General features: G+C 39.6%; 1 protein-coding gene across 1 annotated transcript in view; it reads right to left on the reverse strand.

Annotated features, from left to right (window-relative positions):
- Nucleotides 1-18,718, reverse strand: part of LOC136883500 (platelet binding protein GspB) — a 133,377-nt gene that overhangs the window by 32,453 nt on the left and 82,206 nt on the right. Inside the window, exons 6-7 of the mRNA XM_067155849.2 lie at nt 16,790-16,983; nt 695-931 (exon numbers count right to left, since the gene is read on the reverse strand). Coding sequence (XP_067011950.2) covers nt 695-931; nt 16,790-16,983 — 431 coding nt within the window. The remainder of the gene's footprint in view (nt 1-694; nt 932-16,789; nt 16,984-18,718) is intronic.

Raw genomic sequence — 18,718 nt, forward strand, 5'->3', positions numbered from 1 at the left:
AACTTGGCCTAAATGAACACTTAAACCTATGTACTTTGGAGCAAGTGCCTTAAATCACTGTACTACGAGAATACTTCCCAAAATGCTGGCTTACTTTACGGCTTATATCTGGGGTATGAAAGTTGAAAACGTTAAAAATCTTGAAATTTCAACCCCAAATAGGTATTGATTTTGAGTCCATATACATTAATCTCACAAAAGTTTGACAAAATCAGTGTCCATAACATTACAGACTCCCCTTGTTAGGCATGATGGTGATAATCAGATAATTGGAAAATAAGACAATTGAAATGAACTTCCCACATCTGATGCTACACAGCACCTAAGTTGAAAGCGAGAAATCAGTCTAGCCAACTCCATATATCTGAGTCTAGCTCTAGAACCTTAATGATCTGGGTCATGAGCAGGCATAAGGATGAGGACTGGGAAGACTTATTCAATAATTTTTTTTGCTAGTTGCTTTACGTCGCACCGACACAGATAGGTCTTATGGCGACGATGGGACAGGGAAGGGCTAGGAGTGGGAAGGAAGCATCCGTGGCCTTAATTAAGGTACAGCCCCAGCATTTGCCTGGTGTGAAAATGGGAAACCACGGAAAACCATTTTCACGGCTGCCGACAGTGGGATTCGAACCTACTATCTCCCGAATACTGGATACTGGCCGCACTATTCAATATTCTTAGTATTACGTACCTCAAACTCATCATCACAGCCATTACACTTGGAATCCATCGGTCGAAGAATGTCGCTCACAACTGCTCTCACCTTCTTGATCAGAATACGTAGCTGATCACACAAGGTAGCAATATAACTTTCCTCCGCTCGCACAGCCTCTACTCGTAGGAGTAACAAATCCCAGAGTGAAAGTAGCCCAGCTACAGCAGGACCAGCCACTTCCGAAAGCTCATCTGCCTCACAAGTCCCTATCACCTGAAATTAAACAGAAATAAAATAGAAAAAAATAACAGAAAAAATACATGTACGGTTTACATTATCAAATTCCCAAAAGTTTATATTACTGTGTTAGACACAGTGTAACACAGAAATGAAAGGCAATGAGACACATAATTCAACTAATTTTACACCAATGCTGCCTTATGCTTTGACGGGCACACAGCTTAGATCAGCCTTTGTTTCAGGGAACACTAGAATATTTAAGTACATCTTTGGGAACCTTAGCTGCGCGACACATCTTTTAACCTAATGCAAAACATGAAATAGTGTTTTACAGTAGGACTGTTTATCAGGAATACTATTGCACGCAGCATAGTTTCTGTTAGGCACGTAAACAAGTGAATGATGTGGGTCAAATACAGTAGAGACAATACGCGACACTCTGCGATATATCAAGGGACAGAGATTAGAGCTCTGTCTAGCGGAGTGACCTGGAGTTAATGATTCTGTCATAAGAGCACGTGTATTTGTTTGTGAAGTTTTTGGCGATATTTATGCGTTTGCAGTAAGTTGACATAAGTAAATAGTAGCGTGTTATTCCTTTATATCTCCTCTCAACGTGAATGGAAAGATATGTGCTGTGTCTAGCTGCAATAACTATGAAGTGCAGAAAGATTCGCGGTTTCCCTCGTGACACGAGATTTTTATAGCACTTTCTAAACTTCTGACCTGCGCGACCCATATTTTAACTGGCTTAAAATATAAAAAGCTTATTTTATTGTATAGTGCTGCAGTTAACCTTCAATACCCGATGTGGTGTTGTAGGTTCGACCTGTGGGTATTGATTTAATTCAGGAAAATGCATATGTGTGTGGCTGGTTGTGTTCCAAATTTCCCCATTGGGGACATAATGCGTTGTCAAGCACTGAAGAAAATATGGGTGACTTAAGAAATGTACATATTTTGTTGAAACAAAATGATGATGCAAATTTGCTTTATCCTAATATAACGGTAAGTATTGTTTATAGGGAAATTTTGAATGTTTTTGAGGCTAAATGTATAGATTTTCTTTCTGTTAGTAGGCTTCAAGTTGAGAGGAAAATTGTCCAGCTCTTAAATGTTAATTCATTGAATCATGTGTGTACGGAATGTGCCGATATTTTTATTGGCAAGTGTCTTACTGTGATGATACAATGTTTTTTGAATGAGAAAAAAGACAAATCTAGCCGTAAAAGTCAGGCAGGAATGCTAAAGCTAAAAAAGTAATGCATAAATGAAAGACCAAGCCCTTTCACAGTAGTCCATTTCACATCTTGATTATATGTATAATTTCAGTCTTTAAATAATAACTTGTTAAGTAATTCTTCATTCGTTTATCCAGAAGTGCTTTACCACCTTTGAAGTTAATATCTTAATAACACTTTTTTTTCTAGACATAATTTATTTATCCATTTCCGTATATGTTTTTCCATTGATATTTGAATTTAGCGCAAATTTTTAGGTCACACCACTAGCAAATTGTCTCCCATTCTAACACGGCTAAATCCGGAAGTGTCGCGTATTGTCTGTACTGTATTTGTGTGGGTAGATTTAGCACATGGAAAAATTAGGACAAGAACTGCGCCACTGTATTCAATCAAGGATGCTCTTCGTGTTATGTTAAGAACGATAGTGCAATCAGATTGGCGGAGAAAATTTTACTCTTTGAGAAAATGAGGTTACTTTGTTAACTTCCAAGCACTAAAGAGGTGAAACGACACAAATGAGAAGGTCATAGACGAAGTTCAGATGAGGCTGAGAAGGAAACTAACTGAATGACACCACAGCAGTACACAGCTTCTTTCATTTTTCAAGCTTGGATGTCCTGATTCTTTTAACAGGCTTTTCCATCTTGGTAGAGTGATGATGATGATGATGATTATGATCAGTGTTCTCCCTAATACCTATTTAATGGGCACACCGCCCTGCTGTTTTTACAGACTGCCTGGCTACCATAACCCAGATATATGCCAGTCACATAAATTAAAACATATTTGAGTTACTGTGTACTCCAAATTCAAATTTAAATACAGTAAAACTGTTTATTTAAATTATAAATCTTCATTATTGTCAGTATAATTGCATCAATGTCATGGGAGTTTTAAATGCTTAGATTGACTATTATGTATGTAATATTGTGCACAAGCTGTGTCTGGATAAGCGTGGAATCGCATTCGGACAGTCTATTCCGCTTGACGTCACAATCTCGTATGGCTTTCCAGAGCAATCAAGTGGTCATTTCTGGTGTTACATGATTCTGAAGGAACAGTGGAACACTAGAAGTTCAAAACACAGTAGAAGTCCGCTATAGTGAGTACAATATAATACGAGAACCCCGTTATAACGACAATTTTTGTCCGTCCCTTCCAAATTCCTATATTAAACTGTGTATTATCCTTCGGTTACAGTGAGAGCCCTATCACTGACGCATACGTTATTACGAGCGATTATGCATGCACAAATTTTTCCGTTACCAATATTTATACACCCAGTCATTTTACTGCATGTGATCGATCATGTTTGGTATCGTTTTCTCGCTATGTCCACTAGCGAGCTCTCTCGTCAACATTCAAAGAGAATGTCAGAGTCTATTAGTAATACCCGTCGACTGCTGTTCCGTAAAAAAGAAAAGAATATGAAAGACGAGAACATGTTGAAAGCGTTCCAGTATGAAACAGCCACAATAGCTTTATCGCATACAGATTATGTTGAATAAAAGGCATTTGTAGCTAACACCTTGGTGGAATGAAAGAGTGAGAGCATTAATCAGGGAAAGAAATCTCTTGCGGAAAGAACGGGATCGGGAGAAAAATAAACTGGATCTTACTAGAGACGAGGTAAAGATCAGAAACCTCGAACAATTATACCGAAAGAAAGAAACTACACGTTAAAAGAACAGTTACAGAGGAAAAGACCAAGGCATGGAATATATTCACTCAAACTGGAGGAAAACAATAGAGGCAATAAGAAACTACTGTATAGTGTTATCAGAGGTAAAAGGAAGCCAATGAATACCATAAAGGCACTAGAAGATGAAAATGGAAATCTGGTTAGGACAGAAACAGAAAGTGACATGAGAGAAGTCCTGAAGAACCATTTCGACCAACTACTCAATAGACCAGTTCAAGAACAAAATACAGAACCGGAAATCCAAGCCCACAATGAAACACCTCCCATCACCTGGACAGAAGAGACAGCCTTAAAATCTATGCCTTAAGGAAAAACTTCAGGTGCAGATGAAGTGAATGCAGACACGATAAAGGCAGCATGCATCCAGGGTATACACTGGCTGTACAGAGCACTAAATGCCGTATGAACAGACAACAAAATACCTGCAGATTGGAGCAACGACGTTATAATTCCCCTGTTTAAGAAAGGCAGCCGAAGGAAACCCACCAACTATAGAGGAATAACACTGCTGTCTCATGGGCTAAAAATTCTAGAGATCATAGAAGGGAGTTTGAGAACCATCATTGAACCACAGTTAAAGGAGGAGTAATATGGATTCAGAAGTAACAGATCAACAGTGGATCTAATTTTTAGCACCCACATTCTGATGGAAAAGTATTAGGAGAAAGGCAAGAACCTGGTCATTGTATTACTGGATATAAAAAAGGCCTATGGTAGTATTATACGCAGGGCCCGGATTTTTTTGACCTAAAAATGCTAAAAAATTACCTTTAAAATTATCAAATAATGTCCTAAAACGAACAAAAAATGACCTAAAATTCCCAAGTATTTATTGTTTGAAACTAAATTATATACATTTCTAGATATGAACAATATTGATAATTGATATTTTCTCTAATTTTTACATAGCAATATGTCATTTCTTTGTTTTGGAATCTTGGTTTTCCTTAGAAACAAAATGTACCGGTACGAAGATATTCTGACACCAGGTACTCCGTAAAGGGAAATGATCTGAAAAGGAAAACAACGTTCCTATAAAGATAATCGTAATTGCTGTCAGTTGCAGATTTAACTGTAAAGCTATATACAGTAAAACCTCGTTAATTCAAAGTCGTTGGGACTCAAAAATCGGATTTCGAATTAACCGCCAATTCGTAATTTAGAAGTGCCAACCCTTGCCGCGTTACAAAATATTCTAAGGCCCGTTACTGCATGCAATTAACCTTGATTCACAGTTTAAAATTTTCAAATGCCATGAAAAAAAAAAAAAAAAAAACTATTTCCAAAATGCATCCAAGAAGGTGCATTTAGAGTATTCAAATAATACACTAGGATAACTCACTGACAAACATAACCTCACACAATGAAAGAAAGAAAGAAAGAAAGAAAGAAAAAAAAAAAAGCACGAATCAAAGGCGTGGAGAAATCTATGCTGGCTCCCATGTGCAAGTGCTTTATTCATTGGATTACTGTACTGTATGCACCTTAGCTGCCTTGTACTTACACATAAAGTACCCGATGCCCTTAAAACACTGTGGCTAATCGAACTTTCCTATGACTCTATCCTTGTACGATTTCCCGCCATGGCACTTCTCTCGTACTTCAGAAATGTAAACACTTGCCGCGTCACAAAGTATTCTCAGACCCATTAATGCATGCAATCACCTCCATTCACAGTTTATACCTTTCAAATGCCATGGAAAAAACTATTTCCAAAATGTATCCAACAAGGTGCATTTACAATGTTCAAATAATGCACTTGGATAAATCACTGACAAACATAACCTCACGCAACGAAAGAAAATTCAAAGATAAGGATAAATTATACTGGTTCCCCTGTGCAAATTGCAAATGCATTATTTTTTGGGTTACTGTACTGTTTGCATTTTTAGATGCCTCGTACTTTATGGAAAGTGCCCGGAGCCCTTAAAACATTGTGGCTTATTGAAATTTCCTGGACGAGGGGATAAAGTTTCCCGCTTCCGTGTGCATTGCAACGCAGTAGAATGAGCCCCTCCCTTCTACGATTCCCCGGCTGGCACTTTCTGCTTTAAAACCATAACACTGTTTGGGCTCGGCATTAAAAGAAAGCAATTCAGTTTCATCGGCAATGACAATATTGTTTATATGAGCCACGCCTTTTCGTCAACTGTCAGCATCGCCAGTGTTCGCGGATTCTGTTTTTCAGCACACTGTCTGCTGCGTGATATTACGGCATTCCTTTAAAGGTTGAAAACAAAAGAATTCAGATTTCATTCAACTTAGCAATTATGAAGCACACTCAATACACACCGAAGTGAGTGTAAGGGCAGAAAGCTACCCCTCCACGTTCCGGAACACGCGTTCTATCATGACGCGTTTCGAATTAAAAGTCTGAATTTCGATAATTATATATTATACTTCGAATTACTTTTTCTTATTGAAAGCAACTGTACTCAATACTCTCCTGCCGACTTGCTAGGCCTAACGCATAAGAGGATTTTCTTTCAGGGTTTACTCCCTTAGCCTTTGAGGATGCCTTCCTCGTCCTACAAGGCAGTAGGTTCCATCTGTACACCCCAGAAGGATGGGTTGCCTCTTCCGCCATCTCCGCCATACCGAAGTCCATCTTCTCCGCCGTAGATGCCGTTGAGGTCTTCACCCTTAACCCAGGGCAAGGGCCCTCCATATTTATGACCCCTGGAGAGAGGGTGTCCCAGTATTTTAAAACCCCCAGGAAATGGACTACCTGTTGGTCCGCGGGTTGTATTGGTTATTTCAACCAGCCCTACATACTGTAGGGACCCCCTATCCGCCACCTGGGGACGCACTCTGTAGGGGTCAGGTTCCCCTGGTTACTTATTGGAAGTCAACCCCACCCACAAGGAGTTAGTTTCCGAAATACCGACTCGCCAACTTCACCAAGCACATTTTCCGAAGCTTCCTGCGTTGCTCTCACCAAAGTTGTTGCTTGTTCGATTGTCACACCTCTCTCCTGAAGTCGTGTATAATAGCTGACGGGAGGGAGCTAAAATTTGCATAATGTATTCCAACTCACCCTGCAAATCGTCAGCTGTAAACATATCTTGGGCGATTTTGACAGCCCCGGCGTCTTGGGCTTTTAGAGAGTTTATTACTTGCTTCACTGCTAAAAAGTTGTCGCTGTAGTATTCGCACGCATTGATCCACGTACCCCAACGTGTGAGAACAGGCTGTGGAGGTAGTGGGATATCAGGAGCTAGTGACTTAAAGAGTTTCCTGCGTGATGGGGTCTTGATAAATACCTTTTTTACGTGCGACACAAGTCTATCCATATCAGGAAAATTCTCCTTCATGTCTTCTGATACTCTGTGGAAAGCATGAGCTAGACAAGTTACATGCACCATTCTTGAATGAAAAGCTTTGATAGCTTTACCAGCTTTAACTACGTAAGGTGCGGCATCAGTCACAAAAAGTAAAACGTCATCGTACCTCACACCGTCACGCCACAGCAGAACCATGGCCCTATCAAACATTCGACATATTGTAGAATGACTGATAGATTCCAGGACTTCAGAAGTTAGCAAAAATATTTCTCCGGGATTATCTATTTCCAGGGTTCCTACAATTACAGTAGTTACGTAACGACCTTCACATCAGTAGTTTCGTCTACTGAGACAAAAAAATCTCCTTTCCGCTTGTTCTTTCCCGTATTCTTTGAAGTATTTTTTCATAGCAGAGTGGTATGTAATTTTTCCTTAGCGTAGATTCGCCCAGAACTAGTGCTAGGAACTGCCTTAATTTAGGAATAGTTAGTTTATGAAGAGGAAATTTGCTGTGACAAAAACTTTACACAGTTCATTAAAAAAGGCTGAGGTTGTACTTCTGCTTGATGATGTGTTTTGCTCGAGTAACTGTTGAGTACTTTTATTTCTACTGATATTCTGAATACCGCGCACATGTTTGTCGCGACTGACGTATTGTTGAACAGCGAATCTTTCTGCTGCTGCCACTTTCACTTCACATACTTTACAGAATAGTATTTCACCATCTGTAGAAAAGGTATCTTCCCCAAATTCACAGACAATTTGTCTCAAATGACCTGCCTTGGATGGTTTTACCTTTGGCATTTTAACACACACTCAAAATTGTTACACACAACTGACGTCTACAAACTGTACAACAAAAACTGACCTGAAGGAACAAGGAAATAGAGTACACTGGCAGAAATACCTCACTGCTGATGTCACACTGCGATCACACTTCCCTGGTGAACTGATAAAGGCTTAGCCCTTGTCTGAAGGTCACCCAAGAATAGCTTAGCTGTCACCTCCTGTTAAGACACGAAGGTGAGGGATGTACAAAGCTACGTACTTAGCTCACAACTGAGTGCAGAAACTTTCGAAGATGAACCCTCATGTAAACCTTCAAGTACATCAAGATACAGGAACTGGTTGATTGATGACGTAAAACGTGAATTATTTCAAAATAACCAATCAGAAAAATAAAATAATTAAAAATGACAAAATAATGATGCAAAAAGCGAAAAAAATTACCTAAAAATCAAATACTTCACAAAATGATGAAAAAATGACTTAATAAATACGTATTTCTGGAATCCGGGGGCCATGAACAGGATTTGTAATATAACTTAGCAACTTCTATGACGCACCCATTCAAAGAGGACATTTCATTGAAATCCGGGCCCTGATTATATGAGATAAGATCTGGGAGTGCCTGAAGAAAAGAAATGTGCCTGAAGGACTGGTAAGGAAAATTCAGATGTTGTACAAAGATTGTACTAGCTGTGTACAAATTGGGGAAGTTCGATCATCATGGTTTGAAACCAAGAGTAGAGTTCAGCAAGGAAGTGCACTGTCCCCACTACTGTTCATCACTGTTATGGACAATATAATGAAAAACGTCGAAGAAAAGTTAGGTGAACTGAATGCACTGGCCTTTGCTGATGATATAGTGATTTGGGATGAAACATAAGAAGAAATACAGACCACAGTCAACGTATGGAAATCCCAGTTCCAGGAATATAACCTCAACATCAGCAAGACCAAGACAGTGGTGATGGCAGTTAACAGAGATGGGCGTCCAGCAAGTGTAAAACTAGGAAACCACCAGCCAGAGTGTATGAATAGTTTTCCTTACTTTGGAAGTGTAATCTCCAGTGATAATTTGGTCAGAAAGAAAATTACAAACAGAGTCCAAAAGGGATCAGAATTCTCTCTACAAGTACGAACACTTTTGTGGGATGACATGATTCCAATATTGACCTATGGTATTGAAGCGTACACCCACACAAAAGAGATTCATCAAAACTGCAATCATCAGAGATTAAATTTCTTAGATCCACCATCCAGAAGACTAAGATGGACAAGTTAAGAAATGAGGAGGCGAGGAAAGAAGCCCGAATAAAGACATCCCTATTAGTCAGAATCGGCACATCCAGAATACGGTGGTATGGGCATGTGATGAGGATGGAACCTAAAAGAACAGCCAGAATAAATTTGGAAAGACAGGTGGAGGGGAAAGACCTGCAGGAAGGCGTAAAACCCGATGGATGGACATGATCAAGATGATCTAGCTGCCAGAGGATAGACAGTGGATGATGTTCTCCATAACAAGTTTATATGGACCGGAAGAAGTGGAAAAGGCTCATTAACAATACCCAAGAAACTGGAACTGTACAAAGATAAAGATAAAGATGATGATGATGATGATGATGATGATGATGATGATGATGATGATGATGTAGCCAATAAATGGGCGAATATTGTGGCATACTCCCTACTGCAAATAAGCAAACCTCCAATGAGAAAAATAAGCAAGTGTGCATTACATATTAAACCATGTAGTAGTTAAGACACAGAGCGGAAGTGCTTTAATCAGAATGACGTAATGCTTCATTTGCGGAAAATACACTCATGTTCCTAAAAAACAGAACACCTTGAAAGACTACAGATAGGAAGTTCATATTCACAGGACATGTTCATTAGTATGTTCTGCAGAAACAATTACCATTTCAGTCACCTCGGTTCAGCATGTGTCCTGTTGACTAGTAGGCATTGGGTCCTCCATGGGCATTGCTAACTTGTTCCATGCGTGAGTGCATCAACGCGTGTAAGGCGCGAATGGCATCCTGGGGTATAGCCATCCATGTTTCATTCACCTGGTTCCACAGTTCATCTTTGTCGATAGGCATTGGGTCACAGCGCTGCACCTACCGTTTCACCATATCCCACACATTTTCGATTGGCGACAAGTCCGGTGATCAGTAAGGCCAGGGCAATAGTCTGACATCCTGTGACAATAAGACGGCACGTGTTCGTGCACCAACATGTGGTCGCGCATTGTCCTGATGAAATATTGTGTCTGGAGTGTCGTGCAGAAAGGGTATGGCTACGGGTCACAGGATGTCATTCATGTAGGTAAACTGGTCACTGTGCCCTGGACATGCACCAACTGTGATTTGTGGTTGTACCCAATAGCATCCCACACCATAAGGCCTTGAGTTGGTGCTGTATGTCTTGTGCGAATGCAGTCAATGTCATGCCTCTCCCGCACCTGCGGCCATCATTTTCATACAAACAGAACCTGGATTCATCCAAAAACACTATCTGCTGTCATTCCTGTCCTAAGTGACGTCGTTCCATACACCATTGCAGTCTAGCACGTTTATGCAAATGAGTGAAAGGTAGGCGGAGAAGTGGATGACGTACCAGTAAACCAGACCGTAATAAACGTCGACGGCGATCTTCTCGCGGGGGGGGGGGGGTCTGGGTGGCGCGACCAGACCCATCTCATTGTGTTCTACGGCCTTCTGTGAACCATTCTGTACACACCGGTTGCACTGCCGACACACTTCATCCCACACGAGCAGCAATTTCCCGGATATATGCATCACGTTCTCTCATGCCAATAATGCACCCTCTTTAAACTCACTCATTTGACGGTACGGTTCTTGCCTACATCTGCGAGGCATCCTGCACATCTGCTCAAGTCACACTGATCCATTACCTTCAGTTTATAGCGACGAGAGCCGCAGGCACATTTTACCAGTTGGTGGTGGAATGCTGATTTATCGATGTGGACCTTGAATCTGAGGGCTGACATAGTTCAAATGCTAATCATTTCTTCAGAACATACTAATGAAAATGCCCTGTGAATATGAACTTCCTATCTCTAGTCTTCCAAGGTGTTCTGTTTTTATTATGAACATGAGTGTAGTTTGACTTTCAACTTTGAGTCTCAGCCATTTCTACACATCTTCTGTCCAGAACCTCAGGCTTTCTAGGCCTATTTTAAATTATTTAAAAATAATTATTATGAACATATGTACAAATCTATTACCATATTCTGAAAGCATGAGTTTCCAGGATGTTTTAGCAAGTAATGTGTCAACATATATTTTCGATGTTTATTTGAAGAAATATCAAATTATGGTAAGGAAAAATCTGTGTAAATTGCATACAGCCATATTTACACTTAGCTTTTTGTGTAATACAATTTGAAACATTCGAGCAAGGACAGGGGCATTTTGCAATCAGGGCATCACCAGACAGTTTTCTTTCTGCTAGAATAACCAGTTGAATAACCTACCTTCATGTGTGTTTGAGTCATCAGTCCATAGACTGGTTTGTTGCAGCTCTCCATGCCACCCTATCCTGTGCTAACCTTTTCATTTCTACGTAACTATTGCATCCTACGTCTGCTCTAATCTGCTTGTCATATTCATACCTTGGCCTACCCCTACCGTTCTTACCCCCTACACTTCCTTCAAAAACCAACTGAACAAGTCCTGGGTGTCTTAAGATGTGTCCTATCATTCTAACTCTTCTTCTCGTCCAATTTAGCCAAATAGATCTCCTCTCACCAATTCGATTCAGTATCTCTTCATTTGTGATTCGATATATCCATCTCACCTTCAGCATTCTTCTGTAACATCACATTTCAAAAGCTTCTATTCTCTTTCTTTCTGAGCTAGTTATCGTCCATGTTTCACTTCCATACAATGCCACGCTCCACACGAAAGTCTTCAAAAACATCTTTCTAATTCCGATATCAATGTTTGAAATGAGCAAATTTCTTTTCTTAAGAAAGCTCTTCCTTGCTTGTGCTAGTCTGCATTTTATGTCCTCCTTACTTCTGCCATCGTTGGTTATTTTACTACCCAAGTAACAGTATTCATCTACTTCCTTTAAGACTTCGTTTCCTAATCTAATATTTCCTACATCACCTGCGTTCGTTCGACTGCACTCCATTACTTTTGTTTTGGACTTATTTATTTTCATCTTGTACTCCTTACCTAAGACTTCATCCATACCATTCAGCAACTTCTCGAGATCTTCTGCAGTCTCAGATAAAATAACAATATCATCGGCAAATCTCAAGGTTTTGATTTCCTCTCCTTGGACTGTGATTCCCTTTCCAAATTTCTCTTTGATTTCCTTTACTGCCTGTTCTATGTAAACACTGAAAAGGAGAGGACACTAACTGCAGCCTTGCCTCACTCCTTTCTGGATTGCTGCTTCTTTTTCAAAGCCCTCGATTCTTATCACTGCAGACTGATTTTTATACTGGTTGTAGATAATTCTTCGTTCACGGTATCTGATCCCTATCATCTTCATAATTATAAATAGCCTGGCCCAATCAACATTATCGAATGCCTTTTCTAGATCTACGAATGCCATGTACGTGGGCTTGTCCTCCTTGATTCGATCCTCTAAGATCAGACGTAAAGTCAGGATTGCTTCACGTGTTCCTACATTTCTTCTGAAGCCAAATTGATCTTCCCCCAACTCAGCTTCAACTTGTTCTTCCATTCTTCTGTAAATAATACGTGTTAAAATTTTGCAGGCATGAGATACTAAACTAATAGTGCGGTAGTTTTCACACCTGTCAGCACCGGCTTTCTTGGGAATAGGTATAACAACATTCTTCTGAAAATCGGATGGGACTTCTCCTGTCTCATACATCTTGCACACTAAATGAAATAACCTTGCCATGCTGGTTTCTCCTAAGGCAGTCAGTAATTCAGAGGGAATGTCATCAATTCCAGGTGCCTTGTTCCTATTTAGGTCACTCACAGCTCTGTCAAACTCTGACCTCAAAATTGGGTCTCCCATTTCATCAGCATCAACAGCCTCTTCATGTTCCAGAACCAAATTATCTACATCTTTACCTTGATACAACTGTTGGATATGCTCCTGCCATCTTTCTGCTTTGTCTTCTTTCCCTAGAAGTGGTTTTCCATCTGAGCTCTTAATATTCATACACCTAGATTTCCTTTCTCCAAAGGTTTCCTTGATTTTCCTGTATGCAGCATCTACCTTTCCCAGGACCATACAGCCTTCGACATCCTTGCACTTCTCCTTCAGCCATTCTTCCTTAGCTATGTTGCACTTTCTATCCACTTGATTCTTTAATCGCCTGTATTCTTTTCTGCCCTCTTCATTTCTAGCATTCTTGTATTTTCGTCGTTCATCAATCAGGTCTAGTATCTCCTGAGTTATCCACTGATTCTTAGTTGATCTTTTCTTCCTTCCTAACATTTCTTCAGCAGCCCTACTGACTTCATTTTTCATGACTCTCCACTCTTCCTCTATAGTCTTTCCTTCAGCCTTTTCATTTAGTCCTTGTGCAACATGTTCCTTGAAACAATCCCTCACACTCTTTTCTTTCAACTTGTCTAGATCCCATCTTTTTGCATTCTTTCCTTTCTTCTACCTTCATACCTTCATACCCTACCAGAATTTTCTAGAGAACATTTGCCTCAAGGTAATTCAAACAACTCAACAAATCAAAATTATAAATCACTTCATTGATGGCAATCTCAATAACAGTATCATTTAGAAGAAATTGTGATGATTGCAGCATATTTTATGAATAAGAGAACATAACAACAGGAATACACATTCCACATAAGACAATTCGACTTCTAAAGGTGCGTCCACACCAAGATATTTTCGTTAACTTTGTTAATAAACATTGTTAATGAACAATGTTCATGAACAATTGTTCATGAACATTTCTGTCTGTTAATAAACAGAATAGCGTGTTCATTAACTTTTCGAGCATGTTGATAAACAAAATTTCTTTAACTTTTGTGAATGAAACTTTTCATTAACATTTTGTGTTTTCGTTAACATTTCGGTTCGCACATGCGCAAAGACTCAATTAGAACACGCAAATTCGTAGCGCGGAATACAATACTTTTATTAATTTTTCAAAATCGACCTTCGAATCGCAAGCAACTCATATACTCCATGATGAAACGGGAATGCCCTACGAGCATTCACGTTTCATTAATTTATTAAGAGGAACTCGCTAACACCCGGCCGTAAGCATTTAAAACTTGCGCCGAGCGCACAGGCATTGTGGGAACTGCAAGCAAGTTCGCGCTGTTCCAGAACACCGGCCAAGGTCAAGCGACGTCACGCAGAAGGTTCTTTCGTGTTCCATAGCATTGCAGCATGAACGAAATGTGATATCAATATTTCAATAACGTCACCTTGCAGGCAGGAATTATGATCGCTGCTAGCCGAAATTTCATGTCAATCGGTGTAAAGATGGCCAAGATATAAAATTTTCCTGGGGCCCACATGTGTAGCCACGCCCACCGACCTTCGGCAATATAAGCGAATCGCCAGCCTGGGGTAAATCAGAGAGTGTGCAGTGTGTGCAGTGTGTGCAGTGTGCAGCAGGCAGAGAGAGTGAGAGGAGTCGGCAGTAAGCCGTGAGCTCAGTGTGTGTGTGTGTGTGTGTGTGTGTGTGTGTGTGTGTGTGTGTGTGTGTGTGTGTGTGTGTGTGTGTGTGTGTGTGTGTGTGTGTGTGTGTGCAAGTAAGCATGTCGCGAGATAATTCGTCACTCGGTCCGGCTGTGTACTTGAGTTCGGAAACGTTAGTGTTGGAAGCCTTCTCCGTGGGCTTGAACTTTGTGCATGAACCAAAACGTAATTTCGTTTTTATCAGTCTGTACGACTGGGCGATTATATTTCGTTTGTGGACTATGAATGTTTCTAGCATAAACTGTGCCAGCCTTGATTTCATTTAAAGACTGTGTGAAAACAGCGATAATGTTTCTAGCATAAACTGTGCCAACCTTGATTTCATTTAAAGACTGTGTGAAAACAGCGATAATGTTTCTAGCATAAACTGTGCCAGCCTTGATTTCATTTAAAGACTGTGTGAAAACAGCGATAACGTTTCTAACATAAACTGTGCCAGCCTTCATTTCATTTAAAGACTGTGTCTATCCATTTTTCGAAACTGTGTTCGTTATAAAACTGTGCCGACCTTCATTTCATTTAAAGACTGTGTCTATCCATTTTTCGGAACTGTGTTCGTAATAAAACTGTGCCGACCTTCATTTCATTTAAAGACTGTGTCTATCCATTTTTCGGAACTGTGTTCGTAATAAAACTGTGCCGACATTCCCTCTTAAAGACAGTATTAACTTGTGGAATACGGTATCGTCATTTCTTTCCGAGGGACCATGCCAATTCCCATCATAACCTGTTCAGAATCACGTATGATCTTAAGTGTCAGTGATAATCTTCTGAAAATTACGACGTAACAGAACTTGGACTGTCGTTTATTTCAACAAGTGTGTGAATATTGTGCTCATGGTGTACAGTGCAGAGACTGTACCCAGTGAATTTAATTTTCTTTGTGAAGTGCTTAATCACTGCACCTCGGAAGGTCCTAGATTGTTTTCGTTTGTTTATTATTCCAAATACGATAATTCCTTCCATCTTATTCTCATGGAACTGTGACTCTGACTTTATCCTTGTTGCTAAAGTGCGTTCAACATCATTGACTGTGGGAACTATTTCGATGTGCTTAGCCTTAGAAAGGTGTCACACCAGAGTCCCATGACGTCCAATGCAGAAGCTCCACATTTCCCCGTTCCTGCCTCAGGTTCGAGTCGCCATCAACGCTAATACAGAGAAAACACCAACGACGGAAGACAACGCCGACGCCGACCGCAAGACGACACAGACGCCGTAGGACGACGTCCCCTCCACGCCTTCAAGGACAACCCCACGATTCAGCTGTAAAAGGTGACATAATTCTTTGCATATCTATTGAATAAACTGAAGGATCCACTTTATTCATAAAATTTTTTTTTTTCACTACCCTTCTCTCTCACTCTCTTAGCATGGGCCGTACACGCCTTGTCGTTTCTCATGCTCTCCGAAAAACTGAAGTACGGGCGTTCCTGTTTCAATGCAAATACATAAGTGAAGTGTAGGAGTATTTCTCTTACATGATCCTTGGTAGGAATCACCAGTCGCTAGGAATCTTCAAGTTATACTTAGTCTAACATTAATGCAGATGACATTCCGACAAATTTGTATAATTTCTTGCAATTTCAGACTCAATTACTGTCAACAAGAACTGAAAGTCTTGTGGGGACATACTCAGAAAGTTTTGAAAGCCTGCTGCATCATGAATTGAAAGTTCTGACATAGGCCTAAGTGTCCTGTCCAAACTTAATTCTAAACACTTTTCCAATATTTATCTTTGCCACACTTTGCGTTTGCATTTTTCTCTAATTGCACTCATTAAAATAATGAAAGCTGCGGCTGTATTTTCTTCTTCCTGACCCTATCCATTGTAACCTCACAAACAGATATTTTGGTGTGGACACAATGTTAAAGAAGTTTGTTAACAAAAGTTTATTTGGTGTGGACACAATGTTAAAGAGGTTTGTTAAAAGAAGTTTATTAACATCTTGAGAAATGTTTTCGTTAACATTGTTTATTAACTTTGTTTCATTAACATTGTTTATTAACTTTGGTGTGGACTAACCATAAGTGACGCAAAGAGCTCATCTTTCACACAAGGCTGCCAACTTTTTAAAATTTTCTCTAATAATATAACTGATCGACAGATAAGCAACGCCAATCAACAGCTACAAAGAGCAACGATGAGTACATTTTCAGAATAACTCAATACAGTCCAACTTCTCACCTCTCGAAGCTTCACTTTTCGTCTCTCTGAGCGGATCTCTGGACTCAGGTGAGACCAAGGTCCCCTTCTTTTGCCACGGCGGCGTGCAGGTCCCGTTCGGACCATACCGTTCGGATGACTTGTTCCAATGGTCGTGAATTTTTCTTCGTGAGCATCTGGTGTACCAGGCTGATCCAATGGTGATGGAGGGGGAACTGTAAAGAGAATGGATTATTTTATCAAAAAGAATGTCTGAATCACACAACACACTATTCTTTAGTAAATTCCATAATGTTTAAATATGGATAAACACGACAGTAGTAGTATAAAAAATAACAAGACCAGTCATTAACTTCAGAGATTTGTGAAATGTAATAATATTAGTTTATATAAATAGTATATATATTTTCACTACCATCAAGAGAAGGAAACTAGAATACTTTGGTCATATGATGCGGAACTCTAAATACCACCTTCTGCAAGTAATACTCCAAGGGAAAATTAATGGAAAACGTGGTCCGGGGAGAAGTATAGGACATCATGGCTCGGCAACTTGAGCCAGTGGTTTGGGGTGACAAAGCTTACTCTGTTCAGAACAGCTATGAACAAACAACAGATCATGCTACTGATCGCCAATGTTCTGCGAGGACATGGCACATGGCACATGAAGAAGAAGAAGAAGAAGAAGAAGAAGAAGAAGATATAGTATATATATGTATACAACATAATTATATCAATCTTGTGCATATTAATGTGAACAGAAATACAATTTTATTTTTTTGAAATAATTTTACAAATCATCATTAAACAATGTTTTAATATGTAATACATCCACCCTCGGCTTTAATGGACATTTCCACTTGTTTTGGCATGGAGTATATGTGTTTCTTACACATTTCCTTTATTTCTTGGTCACAAAACCACACTTTCACTACAGCACAAAATATCTTCTCCTTGGTAGTGCAGTCCATTTTCCTCATCTATTTCTTGATAACAGCAAAAGATTTTCTATAGGGTTAATGTCCGGTGAATCTCCAAGCCAGTCCAAACACTCAAAACTATTTTCCATCATAAAGACCTTGACTTTTTTCGATACACAGCAAGAGGCGAGGCCTTGCTGAAAAATTCATTTTTTTTTTTTTTTTTTGGGACATTCAGTTCCTCAGCAAATCTCTTCAGTTTTGGAGCAGCTTTTCTCTCTAAATTTGGAATGTACTTGTCGCTGATCATCATTCCATCAATAGGAACCAAACATTTAGGGCCCGTGAATGTAAAACAGCCACAAAACATCATCTTTTACGGAAACTTTACTGTCTGTTTTATATGCTTCAGCAATACTTTCTCATTATTGCTTCTCCTAACATGTGAAAAGTTATACCCTTGCACTTCAAAACGACTTTCATCACTGAATAGGACTCTCCGTCACTCTTCTTGTGTCCATTTCTGATATTTTCTTGCCCATTGCAATCTCTTTTTCTTCATGGGACACATTAATAGCTGTTTTCCGATAGGCAGACATGCCAACTTTCAAACATAAGAGAACAGGAGAAATTTGGCAGCGAATCGCGATGTATTACGACACATCACTGATGGCAGAACATGTACTAATTCATTATAATTCAACAGATTAACAACTCCATTTGGCCTACATATATATATTTTTCATTATATATATATGAATACTAAATACTGGACATACCTGAACTTCATGAACATGTGACTTATCATCATTCAACATGCAGATCACATTATAACTAATTGTTGTTCAATACACGCGTAGCTGACTTAGCCCTCTTCAGAAACTCGGAACTAAATTTTTGCTCAAAGCACTTGCCTTGCTGAACTGATTTTAAGGTTAAAAGTTTCTTCAAAGTTTGTGCAGACAGTAAGGACCCGAACTGTATTTTTGTCTTTGTGACTCTGCAAAACACCCTTTCACATTCTGCATTG

This window comes from Anabrus simplex, chromosome 11 (assembly GCF_040414725.1).
Source record: "Anabrus simplex isolate iqAnaSimp1 chromosome 11, ASM4041472v1, whole genome shotgun sequence".
Taxonomy (NCBI): domain Eukaryota; kingdom Metazoa; phylum Arthropoda; class Insecta; order Orthoptera; family Tettigoniidae; genus Anabrus; species Anabrus simplex.